Source organism: Rana temporaria, chromosome 5, assembly GCF_905171775.1.
Source record: "Rana temporaria chromosome 5, aRanTem1.1, whole genome shotgun sequence".
Taxonomy (NCBI): domain Eukaryota; kingdom Metazoa; phylum Chordata; class Amphibia; order Anura; family Ranidae; genus Rana; species Rana temporaria.
In genome coordinates this window covers 426984698-427011699 of record NC_053493.1, presented here as the reverse complement: position 1 = coordinate 427011699, position 27002 = coordinate 426984698, and the positions used below count along the sequence as shown (strand labels likewise).

Sequence of the window (27002 nt, the reverse complement as noted above, 5' to 3'; positions counted from 1 at the left end):
GGGGCTGACATATATACAGGATTGAGGGGGCTGACATATATACAGGATTGGGGGGGCTGACATATATATAGGATTGGGGGGCTGACATATATACAGGATTGAGGGGGCTGACATATATACAGGATTGGGGGGCTGACATATATACAGGATTGGGAGGCTGACATATATATAGGATTGGGGGGCTGACATATATACAGGATTGGGGGGCTGACATATATACAGGATTGGGAGGCTGACATATATATAGGATTGGGGGGCTGACATATATACAGGATTGGGGTGCTGACATATATACAGGATTGAGGGGGCTGACATATATATAGGATTGGGGGGCTGACATATATACAGGATTGGGGGGCTGACATATATACAGTATTGGGGGGGCTGACATATATAAAGGATTGGGGGGGCTGACATATATACAGGATTAAGAGAGCTGACATATATACAGTATTGGGGGGGCTGACATATATACAGGATTGAGGGGGCTGACATATATACAGGATTGGGGGGGCTGACATATATACAGGATTGAGGGGGCTGACATATATACAGGATTGAGGGGGCTGACATATATACAGGATTGGGGGGCTGACATATATACAGTATTCAGGGGGCTGACATATATAAAGGATTGGGGGGCTGACATATATACAGGATTGGGGCGGCTGACATATATACAGGATTGGGGGGGGCTGACATATATACAGTATTGAGGGGGCTGACATATATACAGGATTGAGGGGGCTGACATATATACAGGATTGGGGGGCTGACATATATACAGGATTGGGGGGGCTGACATATATACAGGATTGGGGGGGCTGACATATATACAGGATTGGGGGGCTGACATATATACAGTATTGAGGGGGCTGACATATATACAGGATTGAGGGGGCTGACATATATACAGGATTGGGGGGCTGACATATATACAGGATTGGGGGGGCTGACATATATACAGGATTGGGGGGGCTGACATATATAAATGATTGGGGGGGTTGGCATATATACAGGATTGGGGAGGCTGACATATATACAGGATTGGGGGGGCTGACATATATACAGGATTGGGGGGCTGACATATATAACGTATTGAGGGGGCTGACATATATACAGGATTGGGGGGGCTGACATATATACAGGATTGGGGGGGCTGACATATATAAAGGATTGGGGGGGCTGACATATATAAAGGATTGGGGGGCTGACATATATAAACGATTGGGGGGGGTTGGCATATATACTGGATTGGGGGACTGACATATATAACGTATTGGGGGGCTGACATATATACAGGATTGGGGGGCTGACATATATAAACGATTGGGGGGGCTGGAATATATACAGGATTGGGGGGGCTGACATATATACAGGATTGGGGGGCTGACATATATAAACGATTGGGGGGGCTGGAATATATACAGGATTGGGGGGGCTGACATATATACAGGATTGGGGGGGCTGACATATATACAGGATTGGGGGGCTGACATATATACAGGATTGAGGGGGGCTAACATATATACAGGATTGAGGGGAGGGGGTTGAGTGCGTACAGGTGAGGTGGCTGGTGTGTGGTTTCAGTGGGCAAGCCCTGGGGAATGTTGGTGGTCAGGCTCAGGGAGGGGGGGGAGGGGCAGGCCTAAACCTGTGTAAGGGGCCCAGTCGGCACATGGTGAAGACGTCAGTTGGCACATGGGGAGGATATCAGTCGGCACAGGCTGGGGTCAGTCGGCACATGGGGAGGGCGTCAGTCGGGACATGTGTCAGTCGGCACATGGGGAGGACGTCAGTCGGCCACATGGGGAGGGCATCAGTCGGAACATGGAGAGGGCGTCAGCTGGAACATGGGAAGGGCGTCAGTCGGCACATGGGGAGGGCGTCAGTCGGCACATGGGAAGGGCGTCAGTCGGCACATGGGGAGGGCGTCAGTCGGGACATGGGAAGGTCGTCAGTCGGGACATGGGAAGGGCGTCAGTCGGGACATGGGAAGGGCGTCAGTCGGGACATGGGAAGGGCGTCAGTCGGGACATGGGAAGGGCGTCAGTCGGGACATGGGAAGGGCGTCAGTCGGGACATGGGAAGGGCATTAGTTGGCACATGGGAAGATGTCAGTCAGCACATGGTTAGGGCATCAGTCGGCACATGGGAAGACGTCAGTCGGCACATGGGAAGGGCATTAGTTGGCACATGGGAAGGTCGTCAGTCAGCACATGGGAAGGGCGTTAGTTGGCACATGGGAAGACGTCAGTCAGCACATGGGAAGGGCGTCAGTCGGGACATGGGAAGGGCATTAGTTGGCACATGGGAAGATGTCAGTCAGCACATGGTTAGGGCATCAGTCGGCACATGGGAAGACGTCAGTCGGCACATGGGAAGGGCATTAGTTGGCACATGGGAAGGTCGTCAGTCAGCACATGGGAAGGGCGTTAGTTGGCACATGGGAAGGTCGTCAGTCAGCACATGGGAAGGGCGTTAGTTGGCACATGGGAAGACGTCAGTCGGGACATGGGAAGGGCGTCAGTCGGGACATGGGAAGGGCATTAGTTGGCACATGGGAAGATGTCAGTCAGCACATGGTTAGGGCATCAGTCGGCACATGGGAAGACGTCAGTCGGCACATGGGAAGGGCATTAGTTGGCACATGGGAAGGTCGTCAGTCAGCACATGGGAAGGGCGTTAGTTGGCACATGGGAAGATGTCAGTCGGAACATGGGAAGGGCGTCAGTCGGAACATGGGGAGGACACCAGTCAGCACAAGGGAAGAGCGTCAATCGGGCACATGGGAAGAGCGTCAGTCGGGAAATGGGAAGGGCGTCAGTCGGGCACATGGGGAGGGCGTCAGTCGGGCACATGGGGAGGACGTCAGTCGGCACATGGGAGGGGCATCAGTCGGGCACATGGGGAGGACGTCAGTCGGCAAATGGGAGGGGCGTCAGTCGGGGCACATGGGGAGGGCGTCAGTCGGCACATGGGAGGGGCATCAGTCGGGCACATGGGGAGGACGTCAGTCGGCAAATGGGAGGGGCGTCAGTCGGGCACATGGGGAGGGCGTCAGTCGGCACATGGGAAGGGCGTCAATCGGGCACATGGGAAGGGCGTCAGTCGGGCACATGGGGAGGGCGTCAGTCGGGCACATGGGGAGGACGTCAGTCGGCACATGAGAAGGGCGTCAGTCAGGCACATGGGGAGGGCATCAGTCGGCACATGGGAAGGGCGTCAGTCGGGCACATGGGAAGGGCGTCAGTCGGGCACATGGGGAGGGCGTCAGTCGGGCACATGGGGAGGACGTCAGTCGGCACATGAGAAGGGCGTCGGTCAGGCACATGGGGAGGGCATCAGTCGGCACATGGGAAGGGCGTCAGTCAGGCACATGGGGAGGGCATCAGTCGGCACATGGGAAGGGCGTCAGTCGGGCACATGGGAAGGGCGTCAGTCGGGCACATGGGGAGGGCGTCAGTCGGGCACATGGGGAGGACGTCAGTCGGCACATGAGAAGGGCGTCGGTCAGGCACATGGGGAGGGCATCAGTCGGCACATGGGAAGGGCGTCAGTCGGGCACATGGGAAGGGCGTCAGTCGGGCACATGGGGAGGGCGTCAGTCGGGCACATGGGGAGGACGTCAGTCGGCACATGAGAAGGGCGTCAGTCAGGCACATGGGGAGGGCATCAGTCGGCACATGGGAAGGGCGTCAGTCGGGCACATGGGGAGGGCGTCAGTCGGCACATGAGAAGGGCGTCAGTCGGGCACATGGGTAGGGCGTCAGTCGGGGACATGGGGAGGACGTCAGCCGACACATAGGGAGGGTGCCAGTTGGCACATGGGGAGGAAGTTAGCCGCATATCATGGTACCTGGTAGCTGTACAGGACGGCAATGTTTATCTCCAGAGCTGCCCGGTCCTTCCACAGCGATGAGGTTTTCTTGGTGTCCAGGCCCAGGCGTTTAGCCACGTCCTGCAATCATAGAAAAGGTATAAAATATTAAAAAGGGACCTAAAAACCAAAATGAGTGAATGTTTTTTATATGGATTGTAAAGCACGAAAATAAAATCAATCATCACCATAAACAATAATAGGGGGATTCTGGGCTCTAGAAGAGGCCTTTCCTGCACACAGCCCTGCTGAGGGGCGGGACTTGTAGAGCTGATAGATAGAAGGTGCAGACAATGCAGATCACGGGCTAGATTCAGAAAGAATTTACGTTGGCGTTTCTATAGATACGCCACGTAAATTCAAAGCTGCGCTGGCGTATCTTCTTTCTGTATTTAGAAAGCAAGATACGCCGACATTAGGCTAAGGTCCGACCGGCGTAAGTCTCTTACGCCGTCGTATCTAAGTTGCATATTTCCGCTGGCCGCTAGGTGGCGCTTCCGTCGATTTCCGTGAGGAATATGCTAATTGGGTAGATACGCCGATTCAGAAACCTACGTCCCGCCCGGCGCATTTTTTTTACGTCGTTTACGTTCGGCTTTTTCCGGCGTAAAGTTACCCCTGCTATATGAGGCGTACGCAATGTTAAGTATGGACGTCGTTCCCGCGTCGAATTTTTGAAAATTTTACGTCGTTTGCGTAAGTCGTTTGCGAATAGGGCTGTACGTAAGTTACGTTCACGTCTAAAGCGTTGCCGATTTGCGGCGTAATTTCGAGCATGCGCACTGGGAATTCTTTCACGAATGGCGCATGCGCCGTTCGTAAAAAAAACGTCAAATACGCGGGGTCACATGCAATTTAAATAAAACACGCCCACATCATCCAAATTTGAATTAGGCGGGCTTTACGCCGGACCACATACGTTACGCCAGCGTAACTAAGGGCGCAAGTTCTTTCTGAATACGGAACTTGCGCCCTAATTTACGGCGGCGTAACGTATCTGAGATACGATACGCCAGCATAAAAATACGCCGGGCTATCTGAATCCGGCCCCATGTATGTAAATTATAGGTAGAGGAGGGCCCAGGGAAGGGTCCAAAGTGCGGGCCCCTGAGCTACAATTCAGATGGCACAGAGTTAAGGGCCCACTAATGGGGTCAGCTGGTTCATATTACCAAAAGTCATTGATGCTAGATTACCAGTGACACCATGATCTCAGCGTGTAGAGCCAGTGGGTCCAACTCGCTACTAGCAAGGGGGACCTAATAAAGTGGGGACCAACCCGCTACTAACAAGAGGGACCTAATAAAGGGGGACCAACCCGCTACTAGCAAGGAGGACCTAATAAAGGGGGTCCAACCCACTACTAGCAAGGGGGACCTAATAAAGTGGGGACCAACCCGCTACTAGCAAGGGGGACCTAATAAAGGGGGTCCAACCCACTACTAACAAGAGGGACCTAATAAAGTGGGTCCAACCCGCTACTAACAAGAGGGACCTAATAAAGGGGGTCCAACCCGCTACTAACAAGAGGGACCTAATAAAGGGGGTCCAACCCGCTACTAACAAGAGGGACCTAATAAAGGGGGTCCAACCCGCTACTAACAAGAGGGACCTAATAAAGGGGGACCAACCCGCTACTAGCAAGGGGGACCTAATAAAGGGGGTCCAACCCGCTACTAACAAGAGGGACCTAATAAAGGGGGACCAACCCGCTACTAGCAAGGGGGACCTAATAAAGGGGGTCCAACTCGCTACTAGCAAGGGGGACCTAATAAAGGGGGTCCAACTCGCTACTAGCAAGGGGGACCTAATAAAGGGGGTCCAATCCACTACTAGCAAGGGGGACCTAATAAAGTGGGTCCAACCCGCTACTAGCAAGGGGGACCTAATAAAGGGGGTCCAATCCACTACTAGCAAGGGGGACCTAATAAAGGGGGTCCAATCCACTACTAGCAAGGGGGACCTAATAAAGGGGTCCAACCCACTACTAGCAAGGGGGACCTAATAAAGGGGGTCCAACCCGCTACTAGCAAGGGCGACCTAATAAAGGGGGACCAACCCGCTACTAGCAAGGGGGACCTAATAAAGGGGGTCCAACCCGCTACTAGCAAGGGGGACCTAATAAAGGGGTCCAACCCACTACTAGCAAGGGGGACCTAATAAAGGGGGTCCAACCCGCTACTAGCAAGGGCGACCTAATAAAGGGGGACCAACCCGCTACTAGCAAGGGGGACCTAATAAAGGGGGTCCAACCCGCTACTAGCAAGGAGGACCTAATAAAGGGGATCCAACCCGTTACTAGCAAGGGGGACCTAATAAAGGGGTCCAACTCACTACTAGCATGGGGGACCTAATAAAAGGGGTCCAACCCACTACTAGCAAGGGGGACCTAATAAAGGGGGACAACCCGCTACTAGCAAGGGGGACCTAATAAAGGGGGACAACCCGCTACTAGCAAGGGGGACCTAATAAAGGGGGTCCAACCTGCTACTAGCAAGGGGGACCTAATAAAGGGGGACAACCCGCTACTAGCAAGGGGGACCTAATAAAGGGGGACAACCCGCTACTAGCAAGGGGGACCTAATAAAGGGGGTCCAACCTGCTACTAGCAAGGGGGACCTAATAAAGGGGGTCCAATATGCTACTAGCAAGGTGGACCTAATAAAGGGGGTCCATACCACTACTAGCAAGGGGGACCTAATAAAGGGGGTCCAACCCGCTACTAGCAAGGGGGACCTAATAAAGGGGGTCCAACCTGCTACTAGCAAGGGGGACCTAATAAAGGGGGTCCAATATGCTACTAGCAAGGTGGACCTAATAAAGGGGGTCCATACCACTACTAGCAAGGGGGACCTAATAAAGGGGGTCCATACCACTACTAGCAAGGGGGACCTAATAAAGGGGGTCCAACCCGCTACTGGCAAGAGGGACCTAATAAAGGGGGTCCAACCCGCTACTAGCAAGGAGGATCTAACAAAGGGGGTCCAACCCACTACTAGCAAGGGGGACCTAATAAAGGGGGTCCAACCAGCTACTAGCAAGGGGGACCTAATAAAGGGGTCCAACCCACTACTAGCAAGGGGGACCTAATAAAGGGGGTCCAACCAGCTACTAGCAAGGGGGGCCTAATAAAGGGGGTCCAACCCACTACTAGCAAGGGGGACCTAATAAAGGGGGTCCAATCCACTACTAGCAAGGGGGACCTAATAAAGGGGTCCAACCCACTACTAGCAAGGGGGACCTAATAAAGGGGGACCAACCCGCTACTAGCAAGGGGGACCTATTAAAGGGGTTTCAACCTGCTACTAGCAAGGGGGACCTAATAAAGGGGGACCAACCTGCTACTAGCAAGGGGGACCTAATAAAGGGGGTCCAATCCACTACTAGCAAGGGGGACCTAATAAAGGGGGTCCAATCCACTACTAGCAAGGGGGACCTAATAAAGGGGTCCAACCCACTACTAGCAAGGGGGACCTAATAAAGGGGGACCAACCCGCTACTAGCAAGGGGGACCTATTAAAGGGGTTTCAACCTGCTACTAGCAAGGGGGACCTAATAAAGGGGGACCAACCTGCTACTAGCAAGGGGGACCTAATAAAGGGGTTTCAACCTGCTAGTAGCAAGGGGGACCTAATAAAGGGGGTCCAACCTGCTACTAGCAAGGGGGACCTAATTAAGGAGGTCCAACCCGCTACTAGCAAGGGGGACCTAATAAAGGGGGTCCAACCTGCTACTAGCAAGGGGGACCTAATAAAGGGGGTCCAATATGCTACTAGCAAGGTGGACCTAATAAAGGGGGTCCATACCACTACTAGCAAGGGGGACCTAATAAAGGGGGTCCATACCACTACTAGCAAGGGGGACCTAATAAAGGGGGTCCAACCCGCTACTGGCAAGAGGGACCTAATAAAGGGGGTCCAACCCGCTACTAGCAAGGAGGATCTAATAAAGGGGGTCCAACCCGCTACTAGCAAGGGGGACCTAATAAAGGGGGTCCAACCAGCTACTAGCAAGGGGGGCCTAATAAAGGGGGTCCAACCCACTACTAGCAAGGGGGACCTAATAAAGGGGGTCCAACCCACTACTAGCAAGGGGGACCTAATAAAGGGGGTCCAACCCACTACTAGCAAGGGGGACCTAATAAAGGGGGTCCAACCAGCTACTAGCAAGGGGGGCCTAATAAAGGGGGTCCAATATGCTACTAGCAATGGGGACCTAATAAAGGGGGTTCAACCCACTACTAGCAAGGGGGACCTAATAAAGGGGTTTCAACCTGCTACTAGCAAGGTGGACCTAATAAAGGGGGTCCAACCCACTACTAGCAAGGGGGACCTAATAAAGGGGGTCCATCCCGCTACTAGCAAGGGGGACCTAATAAAGGGTGACCAACCCGCTACTAGCAAGGGGGACCTAATAAAGGGGGTCCAACCCTCTACTAGCAAGGAGGACCTAATAAAGGGGGTCCAACCCACTACTAGCAAGGGGGACCTAATGAAGGGGGTCCAACCCACTACTAGCAAGGGGGACCTAATAAAGGGGGTCCAACCAGCTACTAGCAAGGGGGGCCTAATAAAGGGGGTCCAACCCACTACTAGCAAGGGGGACCTAATAAAGGGTGACCAACCAGCTACTAGCAAGGAGGACCTAATAAAGGGGGTCCAACCCACTACTAGCAAGGGGGACCTAATGAAGGGGGTCCAACCCACTACTAGCAAGGGGGACCTAATAAAGGGGGTCCAACCCACTACTAGCAAGGGGGACCTAATAAAGGGGGTCCAACCCACTACTAGCAAGGGGGACCTAATAAAGGGGTTTCAACCTGCTACTAGCAAGGTGGACCTAATAAAGGGGGTCCAATCCACTACTAGCAAGGAGGACCTAATAAAGGGGGTCCATCCCGCTACTAGCAAGGGGGACCTAATAAAGGGGGTCAAACCTGCTACTAGCAAGGGGGACCTAATAAAGGGGGTCAAACCCGCTACTAGCAAGGGGGACCTAATAAAATGACCAGTGAGTGTATATGGTCCTACCTAGAGGCAGTGTGAAAACCCTGCTGATTGGACATATGACTCTCAAGCCCCATACACACTATCAGTTTTCCTGACAGTTTTCTCTTCAGGTTTACCAAAACCATCTAATATGAGGTAAAACCTCAAGAGTTTCAATTTGTGTGCAATCAGGCAGGCCCTTGCACTACATGGTTTTGGTAAACTTGAAGAGAAAACTGACAGGAAAACTGATAGTGTGTATGGGGCTTCAGATGAAAGGCACACAGAAAGGACCTCCTCACTTTCTCTCCTATGAAATCAGAAGCGGCTCACAGATTTTTACTTATTGTCTTATTCTGAATAGCTCAGAGAAAAGCAGAATCCCCTCCATGGTAGGGGCCCCTGACCTCGGATATGTTGTATCGGGAGGAGTCACACAGGTTCCGCATCCCAATCTCGGTGCTCATATACCAGCCATTAAATGGTGCCGCCGGGAACTCCAGACCTCCGATCTCCAGGAGGAGGCTACTGACAGCGGGTAAGGCGTACCACTTCAATCCCAGCTCTGCGAACCATTCATATCTGGGGGGGGGGAACCAATGTTAGACTGGGGCTTCATCACAGAAATCCAACATGTTACAGGCACTGGGGGCCCTTCACTCACTGTGGGTGTCGAAGGGGCACCTCCTGAATGAGCTCTGGAGGAATCTCAAAGAGTTTCGGGTCGTCCCCATTGGCTTGCAGCAGGAGAGGTAACACGTCAAATCTTCCACCTTTTGGCTTCCAGCCAAGCTGAACACAGAGCTGTAGAGGGAATGACGAGTAAACGAGAAGATTAAACCTATAGGTGTACACATGAGGAATGACAATATGGGACAGCAAACATGGAGTGTAACAGTCTCAGCAATTGTGAAAGTGCAGGGCACGTTGGTGGCTGGATTGGCACGGATAACGCATTTCGTGCAAAATGCGCTTAATCATAACAGATGATTATCTTGATATGTTTAGGCGCATGTTGCGTGAAATGCGTTAGCATCTTGCTCCCTGCCTGTTTAAATCCATAGTAAAAAGCTATCACAGACAGATCAATAAACGTTGTTGGATTTCCTGCCAATTGGAGTGCGATCAATCTCTTTGTATCTTTGTGGACTACTAAGAATGCAGTGAAGTGTGTGGAGGGCATCAGAGGTAGGGAACGAGCAGTAAAGGGGGCAGCAGAAGGGTGCACAGTGATGGATTATGGAAGATTAGAGAGTTCAAGGAAGATGACACATGTGGTCAGTGTAATGGCGGGGCCATTGATGAGGGGAACTGGTTGGGCCATTGGTGAGGGGAACTGGCCGGGCCATTGGTGAGGGGAACTGGTCGGGCCATTGATGAGGGGAACTGGTCGGGCCATTGATGAGGGGAACTGGCCGGCCCATTGGTGAGGGGAACTGGTCGGGCCATTGATGAGGGGAACTGGTCGGGCCATTGATGAGGGGAACTGGTCGGGCCATTGATGAGGGGAACTGGTCGGGCCATTTGTGAGGGGAACTGGTCGGGCCATTGGTGAGGGGAACTGGCCGGGCCATTGGTGAGGGGAACTGGCCGGGCCATTGGTGAGGGGAACTGGTCGGGCCATTTGTGAGGGGAACTGGCCGGGCCATTGGTGAGGGGAACTGGCCGGGCTATTGGTGAGGGGAACTGGCCGGGCCATTGGTGAGGGGAACTGGCCGGGCCATTGGTGAGGGGAACTGGCCGGGCCATTGGTGAGGGGAACTGGTCGGGCCATTGATGAGGGGAACTGGTCGGGCCATTGGTGAGGGGAACTGGCCGGGCCATTGGTGAGGGGAACTGGTCGGGCCATTTGTGAGGGGAACTGGCCGGGCCATTGCTGACGATAACTGGCTGGGCCATTGATGAGGGGAACTGGCCGGGCCATTGATGACGGGAACTGGCCGGGCCATTGATGGTGGTAACTGGCCAGGCCATTGATGGCGGCAACTGTCAGGGCCATTGATGGCGGCAACTGTCAGGGCCATTGATGGCGAGAACTGGCCAGGCCATTGATGACGGGAACTGGCTGGGTCATTGATGACGGGAACTGGCCGGGCCGTTGATGACGAGAACTGGCCAGGCAAATTGATGATGGGAACTGGCTGGGTCATTGATGGCGGGAACTGGCCGGGCCATTGATGACGGAACTGGCCAGGCCATAGATGGCGGGAACTGGCCAGGTCATTGATGGTGGGAACTGACCGGGCCATTGATAGCGGGAACTGGCCGGGCCATTGATGGCAAGAACTGGCCGGGCCATTGATGGCAAGAACTGGCCGGGCCATTGATGATGGGAACTGGCCGGGCCATTGATGACGGGAACTGGCCAGGCCATTGATGACGGGAACTGGCCAGGCAATTGATGACAGGACTGGCCAGGCCATTGATGACGGGAACTGGCCAGGCCATTGATGGCGGGAACTGGCCGGGCCATTGATGAGGCGAACTGGCTGGGCCATTGATGGTGGGAACTGGCCGGGCCATTGATGGCGAGAACTGGCCAGGCCATTGATGAGGCGAACTGGCTGGGCCATTGATGGTGGTAACTGGCCGGGCCATTGATGGTGGTAACTGGCCGGGCCATTGATGGCGAGAACTGGCCAGGCCATTGATGAGGCGAACTGGCTGGGCCATTGATGGTGGTAACTGGCCGGGCCATTGATGGTGGTAACTGGCCAGGCCATTGATGGCGGCAACTGTCAGGGCCATTGATGGCGGCAACTGTCAGGGCCATTGATGGCGAGAACTGGCCAGGCCATTGATGACGGGAACTGGCTGGGTCATTGATGACGGGAACTGGCCGGGCCATTGATGACGGGAACTGGCCGGGCCATTGATGACGAGAACTGGCCAGGCAAATTGATGATGGGAACTGGCTGGGTCATTGATGGTGGGAACTGGCCGGGCCATTGATGACGGAACTGGCCAGGCCATTGATGGCGGAACTGGCCAGGCCATTGATGGCGGGAACTGGCCAGGTCATTGATGGTGGGAACTGGCCGGGCCATTGATAGCGGGAACTGGCCGGGCCATTGATGGCAAGAACTGGCCGGGCCATTGATGGCAAGAACTGGCCGGGCCATTGATGATGGGAACTGGCCGGGCCATTGATGACGGGAACTGGCCAGGCCATTGATGACGGGAACTGGCCAGGCAATTGATGACAGGACTGGCCAGGCCATTGATGACGGGAACTGGCCAGGCCATTGATGACGGGAACTGGCCGGGCCATTGAACTGGCCGGGCCTTTGATGACGGGAACTGGCCAGGCCATTGATGGCGGGAACTGGCCGGGCCATTGAACTGGCCGGGCCTTTGATGACGGGAACTGGCCGGGCCATTGGTGAGGGGAACTGGTCGGGCCATTTGTGAGGGGAACTGGCCGGGCCATTGGTGAGGGGAACTGGCCGGGCCATTGGTGAGGGGAACTGGCCGGGCCATTGGTGAGGGGAACTGGCCGGGCCATTGGTGAGGGGAACTGGTCGGGCCATTGATGAGGGGAACTGGTCGGGCCATTGGTGAGGGGAACTGGCCGGGCCATTGGTGAGGGGAACTGGTCGGGCCATTTGTGAGGGGAACTGGCCGGGCCATTGATGACGATAACTGGCTGGGCCATTGATGAGGGGAACTGGCCGGGCCATTGATGACGGGAACTGGCCGGGCCATTGATGGTGGTAACTGGCCAGGCCATTGATGGCGGCAACTGTCAGGGCCATTGATGGCGGCAACTGTCAGGGCCATTGATGGCGAGAACTGGCCAGGCCATTGATGACGGGAACTGGCTGGGCCATTGATGGTGGGAACTGGCCGGGCCATTGATGGTGGTAACTGGCCAGGCCATTGATGGCGGCAACTGTCAGGGCCATTGATGGCGGCAACTGTCAGGGCCATTGATGGCGAGAACTGGCCAGGCCATTGATGACGGGAACTGGCTGGGTCATTGATGACGGGAACTGGCCGGGCTATTGATGACGAGAACTGGCCAGGCAAATTGATGATGGGAACTGGCTGGGTCATTGATGGCGGGAACTGGCCAGGTCATTAATGGTGGGAACTGGTCGGGCCATTGATAGCGGGAACTGGCCGGGCCATTGATGGCAAGAACTGGCCGGGCCATTGATGGCAAGAACTGGCCGGGCCATTGATGATGGGAACTGGCCGGGCCATTGATGACGGGAACTGGCCAGGCCATTGATGACGGGAACTGGCCAGGCCATTGATGACGGGAACTGGCCAGGCCATTGATGGCGGGAACTGGCCGGGCCATTGAACTGGCCGGGCCTTTGATGACGGGAACTGGACGGGCCATTGATGGCTAGAACTGGTCAGGCCATTGATGACGGGAACTGGCCAGGCCATTGATGATGGAACTGGGCGGGCCATTGATGATGGAACTGGCTGGGCCACTGATGACGGGAACTGGCTGGGCCATTGATGGCAGTAACTGTCAGGGTCATTGATTGGCGGGAACTGCCCTGGCCATTGATGGCGTGTACTGGTCGGGCCATTGATGACGGGAACTGGCCGCGCCATTGATGGTGGGAACTGGCCAGGCCTTTGATGACAGGAACTGGCCAGGCCATTGGTGAGGGGAACTGGTCGGGCCATTGATGAGGGGAACTGGTCGGGCCATTGGTGAGGGGAACTGGCCGGGCCATTGGTGAGGGGAACTGGTCGGGCCATTTGTGAGGGGAACTGGCCGGGCCATTGATGACGATAACTGGCTGGGCCATTGATGAGGGGAACTGGCCGGGCCATTGATGACGGGAACTGGCCGGGCCATTGATGGTGGTAACTGGCCAGGCCATTGATGGCGGCAACTGTCAGGGCCATTGATGGCGGCAACTGTCAGGGCCATTGATGGCGAGAACTGGCCAGGCCATTGATGACGGGAACTGGCTGGGCCATTAATGGTGGGAACTGGCCAGGCCATTGATGACGGGAACTGGCTGGGTCATTGATGACGGGAACTGGCCGGGCCATTGATGACGAGAACTGGCCAGGCAAATTGATGATGGGAACTGGCTAGGCCATTGATGGCGGAACTGGCCAGGCCATTGATGGCGGAACTGGCCAGGCCATTGATGGCGGGAACTGGCCAGGTCATTGATGGTGGGAACTGGCCGGGCCATTGATAGTGGGAACTGGCCGGGCAATTGATGGCGGGAACTGGCCAGGCCATTGATGGCAAGAACTGGCCGGGCCATTGATGGCAAGAACTGGCCGGGCCATTGATGATGGGAACTGGCCGGGCCATTGATGACGGGAACTGGCCAGGCCATTGATGACGGGAACTGGCCAGGCAATTGATGACAGGACTGGCCAGGCCATTGATGACGGGAACTGGCCAGGCCATTGATGGCGGGAACTGGCCGGGCCATTGAACTGGCCGGGCCTTTGATGACGGGAACTGGACGGGCCATTGATGGCGAGAACTGGTCAGGCCATTGATGACGGGAACTGGCCAGGCCATTGATGATGGAACTGGGCGGGCCATTGATGATGGAACTGGCTGGGCCACTGATGACGGGAACTGGCTGGGCCATTGATGGCAGTAACTGTCAGGGTCATTGATTGGCGGGAACTGCCCTGGCCATTGATGGCGTGTACTGGTCGGGCCATTGATGACGGGAACTGGCTGGGCCATTGATGGTGGGAACTGGCCAGGCCATTGATGGTGGGAACTGGCCGGGCCATTGATGGTGGGAACTGGCTGGGCCATTGATGGTGGGAACTGGCCAGGCCATTGATGACAGGAACTAGCCAGGCCCTCGATGATGGGAACTGGTTGGGCCCTTGAAGATGGCTTCCAACAGACAGTAAGAGAAGGTAATACATAGTAAAATTTGTGCTTAAAATAAAGACTAAGAGCAGCAAGATGGCGGATTAGTATTGAAGGATGTGGGAAATGGAAGTGGTGGACTCATGAGAAGTGACAGACATGTAAAGTGGTGACTTAGGGCGTAAGGTCCCACGGAGAGGGTGTAGTAGTAGGCAAGTGTGGTGGGGAATGCTGAGAGATGTATTACTTTTGTGAGGGGGAGAGTTGTGAGGAGGTGAATGAAACGAAAGGAGGAACTGGATGAGGGTCCTATAACTGCAGAGCAGATATTGCCCAAGCTTTGGTCATCTATGGCCGGACCCAGAGGGAATATGAGAAATCCCACCTCAGTTAGCTCCACGTTGGCTGGATCCCCCACCACCGTGTCGTCTTGCTGGCTGTACCCCGCGTATCGGATCAGCTGACTGTTCCATATTCGGAAATCTGAGCTTCCATCTTTTCTCTGCGGGAAGATGGTGATGGCCGACCTGCAAGAAAAGCGGTGAGACATTGTGAGGTCGTTGGGGAGGACAGAAGACCCAATAAACAGACTTCTCAAAGAAAATAAAAAAGTATACAAAAATGGGAGGAGAATTCCTCCGAATTGATGGTGGAATCTACTTGTACACAACCAAGTCCCTCATAATTGGAGACAAGTCCACCATGGACAGAGCCAACGCTTGGGCATGAAGAAGTTACAGTGGGTTGTAATGTGTGTAGGGTCTTGATGGAGATTGGTGGACATCGTACCTGATGTTGCCTTTGTTGGTGGCGTACTTGATGTGGTTGCAGATGTTGGTGAACATCTCATGGGTGGTCCTGCAATCTCTGGCATCAAACAGCTGAGAAGGAATACAAACCACCATATTAAATGGAGAGACAATTTGTCAGACTCGGGGGTCAGTCAGCTCATCAAGATCAAACCTCGCCCTTTGCGCCATTCCCACCTGGAGCTTTGACCACTGAATGCGGCCCACACATCGAGACGCGTTCCGCCACGCCTGCTTGGCTCCAAAGATCAGCTCGGTCTCCTTGAGTTGGTAGGTTCCCGTGGACGTTATCTCCTGCTCAACCTCCTTCAGACGCTCGGTGTGTGCTTTGGACTGGGCCCTGGAGGAAGAACACGAAGCATCATTGTGAGCCGAAAGAGGACGTTCTACTGACCACATATAGATGGTGGGCCATATTCTTAAACAAGTTACGTAGGCGTATCAACAGATACGCCTACGTAAGTCAGTTTCCTATGTTTAAGTGTATTCTCAAACTGAGATACACTTAAACATGCCTAAGATACGACGGCTTGCGCCGTTGTATCTTAGGCTGCAATATTTACGCTGACCGCTAGGTGGCGGTCAGCGTAGAATATGCAAATGACTAGTAACGCCGATTCTCTAACGTACGCTTGCCCGCCGTAGTGTTTTAACGTCGTTTCCGTAAGCGATACGCGGCATAAAGATAAAGATGCCCCCTAGGTGGCGTACTCAATGTTAAGTATGGCCGTCGATCCCGCGTCGAAATTTCAAAATTTAACGTCGTTTGCGTAAGTCGTCCGTGAATGGCGCTGGACGCCATTTACGTTACAGTCAAAACAAATGACGTCCGTGAGACGTCATTTAGCGCAATGCACGTTGGGTAATTTACCCGACGGAGCATGTGCATTACGATCGTCGCGGGAGCGTGCCTAATTTAAATGATCCACGCCCCCTGCCAGGATCATTTGAATTAGGATGGCTTACGCGGGTGGACTTTACGCGACGCCGCCGCAAGTTTACAGGTAAGTGGTTTGGGAATCCGGCACTTGCCACTTAAACTTGCGGCGGCGTAACGTAAAGTACATACGTTCCGCCGCCTTAGATGTATAAGAATATGGCCCTGTGTATCTACAATGAGTCCATCAACATGAATTCTATATGGAAACCAATCAGATGAACCATCCCCCCCCCCCCCCCCCCCCCACGACTTATATACTGAGAAATCCACTAATGAGATACCAATACCACAAATTCTCACTCCTCTTGTTTTAGTCCAAAATCCAACTAATAGAACGTGACATAAAGCCTTGGCAACTAATTGGTGGGTTTCCATCATCTACATTGACTTCTTATTCTGTCACCATAAAGAAGCTCTGCCTAATAGTTATTGGCCTGAAAATCAGCCAACGTCCACAGATGAGACACAGAGCTCCGAATGGAGCATTTACATATCTGGATACTGATAATATGAAGAACAGGCGTGAGGGTTCACATGATGATGAATTCTCATTAGGGGTGCACCGAATGTTTTTTTTGGTGCTGAAACCGATACCGAAAATGAAAAATACACTAGGCCGAAAACCGAAACCAATACCCGAAACTCTTTAAAAAAAAAAAAATTATACAGGAGATGATCAGAGACTGCAGACATAGTACAGGAGATGATCAGAGACTGCAGACATAATACAGGAGATGATCAGAGACTGCAGACATAGTACAGGAGATGGTCAGAGACTGCAGACATAGTACAGGAGATGGTCAGAGACTGCAGACATAGTACAGGAGATGGTCAGAGACTGCAGACATAATACAGGAGATGGTCAGAGACTGCAGACATAGTACAGGAGATGATCAGAGACTGCAGACATAGTACAGGAGATGATCAGAGACTGCAGACATAGTACAGGAGATGGTCAGAGACTGCAGACATAATACAGGAGATGATCAGAGACTGCAGACATAGTACAGGAGATGATCAGAGACTGCAGACATAATACAGGAGATGGTCAGAGACTGCAGACATAATACAGGAGATGATCAGAGACTGCAGACATAGTACAGGAGATGGTCAGAGACTGCAGACATAATACAGGAGATGGTCAGAGACTGCAGACATAGTACAGGAGATGATCAGAGACTGCAGACATAGTACAGGAGATGGACAGAGACTGCAGACATAATACAGGAGAAGGTCAGAGATTGCAGACATGATACAGGAGATGGTCAGAGACCGGGGACATATTACAGGAGATGGTCAGAGACTGAGCACATGTTAGAGGGGATGGTTAGAGACTGCAGACATGGTACAGGAGATGGTCAGAGACTGCAGACATGGTACAGGAGATGGTCAGAGACTGCAGACATGATACAAGAGATGGTCAGAGACTGTGGACAGGGTACAGGAGATGATCAGAGACTGGAAAAAGGAAACAGGAGATGGTCAAAGACTGAGGACATGATACAGGAGATGGTCAGAGACTGGGGTCATGGTACAGGAGATGGTCAGAGACTGCAGACATGATACAGGAGATGGTCAGAGATTGCAGACATGATACAGGAGATGGTCAGAGACTGCAGACATAGTACAGGAGATGGTCAGAGACTGCAGACATAGTACAGGAGATGATCAGAGACTGCAGACATAGTACAGGAGATGGTCAGAGACTGCAGACATAATACAGGAGATGGTCAGAGACTGAAGACATGGTACAGGAGATGGTCAGAGACTGCAGACATAGTACAGGAGATGGTCAGAGACTGCAGACATGATACAGGAGATGGTCAGAGACTGCAGACATAATACAGGAGATGGTCAGAGACTGCAGACATAATACAGGAGATGGTCAGAGACTGCAGACATAGTACAGGAGATGATCAGAGACTGCAGACATAATACAGGAGATGATCAGAGACTGGGGACATGGTACAGGAGATGGTCAGAGACTGGGGACATGGTACAGGAGATGGTCAGAGACTGGGGTCATGGTACAGGAGATGATCAGAGACTGGGGACATGGTACAGGAGATGGTCAGAGACTGGGGTCATGGTACAGGAGATGGTCAGAGACTGGGGTCATGGTACAGGAGATGATCAGAGACTGGGGACATGGTACAGGGGATAGTCAGAGACTGCAGAGAATGGGTTGATTATGGGGGTTTTTCGGCTCCATTATCGGCCTTTTTTCTCTTTCAGCAAATTGCCGAAAAGGCTGTTTTCGTCCGATATGTTTTGGCGGCAGAAATTTCGGTGCATCCCTAATTCTCATGACAGGTGGAGGATTAGCAGACATGTCCTCCATGTTATCCAGTCACGTATATTCCTGATCTCCTGCGAGACCACCGAAAAATATATTTGACTTTTAGGTGGTTGATCTCCACCATTAAGGTTGACGCGGCGCCGAGTCTCACGCCTGATGCTGTAGAATGTTCTCTAGAAGTCAGCAGTGGTTTCTTCTATCATCTACCTAAAACAAGGTCGAAACTTTCAAGTCCATCAAGTTGAGATGAAAAATAAGATCTGGTCACCTTTTGATGGAGATGTAGTACTGGTTTATGAAGTCTTTGGCCTTGGGAAGAATTTCTTCTGGACTTTTTGGTTCTTGTGGTTGGGGACACATCAGCTGAGATGGAAACATCATGGAGCCCAGACATCGGGCTTTGGTACAGGCCACATCCTATAAGAAACAGGATACAAATCCCAAATGTTAACTTCACCGGAGTTCATGAGGGGAAAACTGGCATCATGTGATCATAACGAGCCAATGTAGAGCATTCTGACGCTGGGATATCATGAGGGGCAAATGCCTTTGTAATACCCCTCCTGTGACAGGAAGGCCGTGGAACCCAGAATCCCTTGGATTCGCTTTCCCCGACTTGTTCATTTCCCGACTTAGTTGGGGTAGGCGGTACACTTTGGTGGGGGTGGGTCAACCATGCCCTGTGACCTTTGACCTCTGGGAACCCGCCTTCTGACCTTTGGCCTTTGGGGGAGGTCCCTGTTCCAATTCCTGAGTCCTAGCCATATTCTTCAATGGGAAACCCTAACCCTAACCCCAGCCCCTAACCCCCTAACCCCCTAAGCCCCCATGCACCTCTTATGTCTAAGTCACCCATCCTGGCACAGGGTGACTGAGAAAATATATCTTGGATTCCTGCATATGGGACAGTAATATTTCTCCACAATATCTCCCAGGATAGATGTAAAGACTATTCTTGGTTTGTTTGATTCTGAACTCAACATGTTAGGTGAGAGAGCCGATCACATTGGCCTCTGTACAATGTAGGAGACGGGCCGACTCCTGCTGGAGCTCCTGCTATTGTGAGAAGGTGTCCTGTGTTTATACTTATGATAATGTATCATCTACTGTGTGAAGCTCGGTGACAACAAGTCTGACCTGTAGTGACATCCTGATTTATCACAACAATGCCCAGGAGGACACAGAGTCACATCGGCTGCTTTAAGGGATTAGTTAATTAGCTCATGTTAATTTATGTTTCTGGTTACAGGTGTATTGTTAGAGTAATATGAGCAGGAGGGGGGAACCTCCTCTTCTACTGTATATAAGACTTGTATTCTGGTTCTAATAAACAGTCCATGTTCAGCAATCACACGAGTATCGTCTTGTTTGTTGTTGGAAGTGGTTGGAATATCTGATATCTATATTCGGACTGGGAGGAAGCGGTATATGAGGAAAGCACTCAAGTGGAGTGTGGGGGACATTCCGTTACACCTCCCAATGAGGATTCAGTACTTAGCATTCCTGTAGCCGGTAAATTTCCCAGGGACAGCCCTGGGTTTTCCGGATCTGGCCCTGGAAAAGTATGGAAATTTCCCGTCAGGTTGTGGGGGCCTGCTATGTTCCCAATGAAGAATCACGGTATTATCCTGTAGATGTTCCTATCTCTCCTCTGCCAGTCTCTCTTACCTGCTCCGTCTGGACATTCAGCGTGTCGTATGCCAGCGTCCGGTTCTCCCAGTTCCTGACCCGCAGACATTTCTGGTTCTGAGTTCCGTTGGCTTGGCTGCTACAAGACACAATAAAAGGGCATTTGGCAAAGAACTAATTACAACCATTTTCACAATTCATCTTCACCAACTCACATCGTTCTACAGATACTCAAAGATGGCAGAAGGGAGGAATACCAGCAATAGAAAAAACATTTCATGGACTGTTCCTGGTTGCCCAATTTATCATGCATGGTTTACAATAGAAGGACAGAGGGGGGATTGGGGTATAATAGAAGGACAGAGGGAGGGTCGGGGTATAATAGAAGGACAGAGGGGGGATTGGGGTATAATACAAGGACAGAGGAGGGATTGGGGTATAATAGAGGGACAGAGGGGGGATTGGGGTATAATAGAAGGACAGAGGGGGGATTGGGGTATAATAGAAGGACAGAGGGGGGATTGGGGTATAATAGGACAGAGGGAGGATTGGGGTATAATAGGACAGAGGGAGGGTCGGGGTATAATAGAAGGACAGAGGGGGGATTGGGGTATAATAGAAGGACAGAGGGGGGATTGGGGTATAATAGAAGGACAGAGGGAGGATTGGGGTATAATAGAAGGACAGAGGGAGGATTGGGGTATAATAGAAGGACAGAGGGGGGATTGGGGTATAATAGAAGGACAGAGGGGGGATTGGGGTATAATAGAAGGACAGAGGGGGGATTGGGGTATAATAGAAGGACAGAGGGGGGATTGGGGTATAATAGAAGGACAGAGGGGGGATTGGGGAATAATAGAAGGACAGAGGGGGGATTGGGGTATAATAGAGGGACAGAGGGGGGGATTGGGGTATAGTAGAAGGACAGAGGGGGGATTGGGGTATAATAGAAGGACAGAGGGGGGATTGGGGTATAATAGAAGGACAGAGGGGGATTGGGGTATAATAGAAGGACAGAGGAAGGATTGGGGTATAATAGAAGGACAGAGGGGGGATTGGGGTATAATAGAGGGACAGAGGGTGGATTGGGGTATAATAGAAGGACAGAGGGTGGATTGGGGTATAATAGAAGGACAGAGGGTGGATTGGGGTATAATAGAGGACATTGGGGGATTGGGGTATAATAGAAGGACAGAGGGGGGATTGGAGTATAATAGAAGGACAGAGGGAGGATTGGGGTATAATAGAGGGACAGAGGGAGGATTGGGGTATAATAGAAGGACAGATGGGGGATTGAGGTATAATAGAAGGACAGAGGGGGGATTGGGGTATAATAGAAGGACATAGGGGAGGATTGGGGTATAATAGAAGGACAGAGGGAGGATTGGGGTATAATAGAAGGACAGAGGGGGGATTGGGGTATAATAGAAGGACAGAGGGGGGATTGGGGTATAATAGAAGGACAGAGGGGGTATGGGGTATAATAGAAGGACAGAGGGAGGATTGGGGTATAATAGAAGGACAGGGGGGGGGGGGTTGGGGTATAATAGAAGGACAGGGGGGGGATTGGGGTATAATAGAAGGACAGAGGGAGGATTGGGGTATAATAGAAGGACAGAGGGAGGATTGGGGTATAATAGAAGGACAGAGGGGGGATTTGGGTATAATAGAGGGACAGAGGGGGGATTGGGGTATAATAGAAGGACAGAGAGAGGATTGGGGTATAATAGAGGGACAGAGGGGGGATTGGGGTATAATAGAAGGACAGAGGGAGGATTGGGGTATAATAGAAGGACATAGGGAGGATTGGGGTATAATAGAAGGACAGAGGGGAGATTGGGGTATAATAGAAGGACAGAGGGGGGATTGGGGTATAATAGAAGGACAGAGGGGGGGATTGGGGTATAATAGAAGGACAGAGGGGGGATTGGGGTATAATAGGACAGAGGGGGGATTGGGGTATAATAGAAGGACAGAGGGGGGATTGGGGTATAATAGAAGGACAGAGGGGGGATTGGGGTATAATAGAAGGACAGAGGCGGGTTTGGGGTATAATAGAAGGACAGAGGCGGGATTGGGGTATAATAGAAGGACAGAGGGGGGATTGAGGTATAATAGAAGGACAGAGAGAGGATTGGGGTATAATAGAAAGACAGAGGGAGGATTCGGGTATAATAGGGTAGGAGGGGGGATTGGGGTATAATAGAAGGACAGAGGGGGGATTGGGGTATAATAGAAGGACAGAGGGGGATTGGGGTATAATAGAGGGACAGAGGGAGGATTGGGGTATAATAGAAGGACAGAGGGGGGATTGGGGTATAATAGAAGGACAGAGGGGGGTTGGGGTATAATAGAAGGACAGAGGCGGGTTTGGGGTATAATAGAAGGACAGAGGCGGGATTGGGGTATAATAGAAGGACAGAGAGAGGATTGGGGTATAATAGAAGGACAGAGAGAGGATTGGGGTATAATAGAAAGACAGAGGGAGGATTCGGGTATAATAGGGTAGGAGGGGGGATTGGGGTATAATAGAAGGACAGAGGGGGGATTGGGGTATAATACAAGGACAGAGGGGGGATTGGGGTATAATAGAAGGACAGAGGGAGGATTGGGGTATAATAGAAGGACAGGGGGGGGATTGGGGTATAATGGAGGGACAGAGGGAGGATTGGGGTATAATAGAAGGACAGAGGGAGGGTCTGGGTATAATAGAAGGACAGAGGGGGGATTGGGGTATAATAGAAGGACAGAGGGGGGATTGGGGTATAATAGAAGGACAGAGGGGGGATTGGGGTATAATAGAGGGACAGAGGGGGGATTGGGGTATAATAGAAGGACAGAGGGGGGATTGGGGTATAATAGAAGGACAGAGGAGGGATTGGGGTATAATAGAAGGACAGAGGGGGGATTGGGGTATAATAGAAGGACAGAGGGGGGATTGGGGTATAATAGAAGGACAGAGGGGGATTGGGGTATAATAGAAGGACAGAGGGATGATTGGTGTATAATAGAAGGACAGAGGGGGGATTGGGGTATAATAGAAGGACAGAGGGGGGATTGGGGTATAATAGAAGGACAGAGGGGGGGATTGGGGTATAATAGAAGGACAGAGGGGGGATTGGGGTATAATAGAAGGACAGAGGGGGGATTGGGGTATAATAGAAGGACAGAGGGGGGATTGGGGTATAATAGAAGGACAGAGGGGGGATTGGGGTATAATAGAAGGACAGAGGGGAGATTGGGGTATAATAGAAGGACAGAGGGGGGATTGGGGTATAATAGAAGGACAGAGGGGGGGTTGGGGTATAATAGAAGGACAGAGGGGGGATTGGGGTATAATAGAGGGACAGAGGGGGGATTGGGGTATAATAGAGGGACAGAGGGAGGATTGGGGTATAATAGAAGGACAGAGGGGGGATTGGGGTATAATAGAGGGACAGAGGGGGGATTGGGGTATAATAGAAGGTCAGAGGCGGGATTGGGGTATAATAGAGGGACAGAGGGGGGATTGGGGTATAATAGAGGGACAGAGGGGGGATTGGGGTATAATAGAAGGACAGAGGGGGGATTGGAGTAAAATAGAAGGACAGAGGGGGGATTGGGGTATAATAGAAGGACAGAGGGAGGATTGGGGTATAATAGAAGGACATAGGGAGGATTGGGGTATAATAGAAGGACAGAGGGGAGATTGGGGTATAATAGAAGGACAGAGGGGGGATTGGGGTATAATAGAAGGACAGAGGGGGGGATTGGGGTATAATAGAAGGACAGAGGGGGGATTGGGGTATAATAGGACAGAGGGGGGATTGGGGTATAATAGAAGGACAGAGGGGGGATTGGGGTATAATAGAAAGACAGAGGGGGGAAGGACAGAGGGAGGATTGGAGTATAATAGAAGGACAGAGGGTGGATTGGGGTATAATAGAAGGACAGAGGCGGGTTTGGGGTATAATAGAAGGACAGAGGCGGGATTGGGGTATAATAGAAGGACAGAGGGGGGATTGGGGTATAATAGAAGGACAGAGAGAGGATTGGGGTATAATAGAAAGACAGAGGGAGGATTGGGGTATAATAGGGTAGGAGGGGGGATTGGGGTATAATAGAAGGACAGAGGGGGGATTGGGGTATAATACAAGGACAGAGGGGGGATTGGGGTATAATAGGACAGAGGGGGGATTGGGGTATAATAGAAGGACAGAGGGGGGATTGGGGTATAATAGAAGGACAGAGGGGGGATTGGGGTATAATAGAAGGACAGAGGCGGGTTTGGGGTATAATAGAAGGACAGAGGCGGGATTGGGGTATAATAGAAGGACAGAGGGGGGATTGGGGTATAATAGAAGGACAGAGGGGGGATTGGGGTATAATAGAAGGACAGAGGGGGGATTGGGGTATAATAGAAGGACAGAGGGGGGGATTGGGGTATAATAGAAGGACAGAGGGAGGATTGGGGTATAATAGAAGGACAGAGAGAGGATTGGGGTATAATAGAAAGACAGAGGGAGGATTCGGGTATAATAGGGTAGGAGGGGGGATTGGGGTATAATAGAAGGACAGAGGGGGGATTGGGGTATAATAGAAGGACAGAGGGGGATTGGGGTATAATAGAGGGACAGAGGGAGGATTGGGGTATAATAGAAGGACAGAGGGGGGATTGGGGTATAATAGAGGGACAGAGGGGGGATTGGGGTATAATAGAAGGTCAGAGGCGGGATTGGGGTATAATAGAGGGACAGAGGGGGGATTGGGGTATAATAGAGGGACAGAGGGGGGATTGGGGTATAATAGAAGGACAGAGAGAGGATTGGGGTATAATAGAAGGACAGAGGGAGGATTGGGGTATAATAGAAGGACATAGGGAGGATTGGGGTATAATAGAAGGACAGAGGGGAGATTGGGGTATAATAGAAGGACAGAGGGGGGATTGGGGTATAATAGAAGGACAGAGGGGGGGATTGGGGTATAATAGAAGGACAGAGGGGGGATTGGGGTATAATAGGACAGAGGGGGGATTGGGGTATAATAGAAGGACAGAGGGGGGATTGGGGTATAATAGAAGGACAGAGAGAGGATTGGGGTATAATAGAAAGACAGAGGGAGGATTCGGGTATAATAGGGTAGGAGGGGGGATTGGGGTATAATAGAAGGACAGAGGGGGGATTGGGGTATAATACAAGGACAGAGGGGGGATTGGGGTATAATAGAAGGACAGAGGGAGGATTGGGGTATAATAGAAGGACAGGGGGGGGGATTGGGGTATAATGGAGGGACAGAGGGAGGATTGGGGTATAATAGAAGGACAGAGGGGGGATTGGGGTATAATAGAAGGACAGAGGGATGATTGGTGTATAATAGAAGGACAGAGGGGGGATTGGGGTATAATAGAAGGACAGAGGGGGGATTGGGGTATAATAGAAGGACAGAGGGGGGGTTGGGGTATAATAGAAGGACAGAGGGGGGATTGGGGTATAATAGAGGGACAGAGGGGGGATTGGGGTATAATAGAGGGACAGAGGGAGGATTGGGGTATAATAGAAGGACAGAGGGGGGATTGGGGTATAATAGAGGGACAGAGGGGGGATTGGGGTATAATAGAAGGTCAGAGGCGGGATTGGGGTATAATAGAGGGACAGAGGGGGGATTGGGGTATAATAGAGGGACAGAGGGGGGATTGGGGTATAATAGAAGGACAGAGGGGGGATTGGAGTAAAATAGAAGGACAGAGGGGGGATTGGGGTATAATAGAAGGACAGAGGGGGGATTGGGGTATAATAGAAGGACAGAGGGGGGGATTGGGGTATAATAGAAGGACAGAGGGGGGGATTGGGGTATAATAGAAGGACAGAGGGAGGATTGGGGTATAATAGAAGGACAGAGGGGGGGTTGGGGTATAATAGAAGGACAGAGGGGGGATTGGGGTATAATAGAGGGACAGAGGGGGGATTGGGGTATAATAGAGGGACAGAGGGAGGATTGGGGTATAATAGAAGGACAGAGGGGGGATTGGGGTATAATAGAGGGACAGAGGGGGGATTGGGGTATAATAGAAGGTCAGAGGCGGGATTGGGGTATAATAGAGGGACAGAGGGGGGATTGGGGTATAATAGAGGGACAGAGGGGGGATTGGGGTATAATAGAAGGACAGAGGGGGGATTGGAGTAAAATAGAAGGACAGAGGGGGGATTGGGGTATAATAGAAGGACAGAGGGGGGATTGGGGTATAATAGAAGGACAGAGGGGGGGATTGGGGTATAATAGAAGGACAGAGGGGGGGATTGGGGTATAATAGAAGGACAGAGGGAGGATTGGGGTATAATAGAAGGACATAGGGAGGATTGGGGTATAATAGAAGGACAGAGGGGAGATTGGGGTATAATAGAAGGACAGAGGGGGGATTGGGGTATAATAGAAGGACAGAGGGGGGGATTGGGGTATAATAGAAGGACAGAGGGGGGATTGGGGTATAATAGGACAGAGGGGGGATTGGGGTATAATAGAAGGACAGAGGGGGGATTGGGGTATAATAGAAGGACAGAGGGGGGATTGGGGTATAATAGAAGGACAGAGGGGGGATTGGGGTATAATAGAAGGACAGAGGGGGGGATTGGGGTATAATAGAAGGACAGAGGGGAGATT

At 52.0% G+C, this 27002-nt stretch overlaps 1 protein-coding gene across 27 annotated transcripts in view; it reads right to left on the bottom strand.

Annotated features, from left to right (window-relative positions):
* Positions 1-27002, bottom strand: part of NOS3 (nitric oxide synthase 3) — a 128386-nt gene that overhangs the window by 56083 nt on the left and 45301 nt on the right. For all 27 annotated transcript variants that reach the window (XM_040355413.1, XM_040355387.1, XM_040355392.1 and 24 more), the window contains 8 exons: positions 20406-20505; positions 19006-19154; positions 15676-15838; positions 15479-15570; positions 15075-15216; positions 9533-9672; positions 9276-9450; positions 3860-3961 (listed from right to left, as the gene is read on the bottom strand). In XM_040355413.1, the coding sequence (XP_040211347.1) occupies positions 3860-3961; positions 9276-9450; positions 9533-9672; positions 15075-15216; positions 15479-15570; positions 15676-15838; positions 19006-19154; positions 20406-20505 (1063 nt within the window). The remainder of the gene's footprint in view (positions 1-3859; positions 3962-9275; positions 9451-9532; positions 9673-15074; positions 15217-15478; positions 15571-15675; positions 15839-19005; positions 19155-20405; positions 20506-27002) is intronic.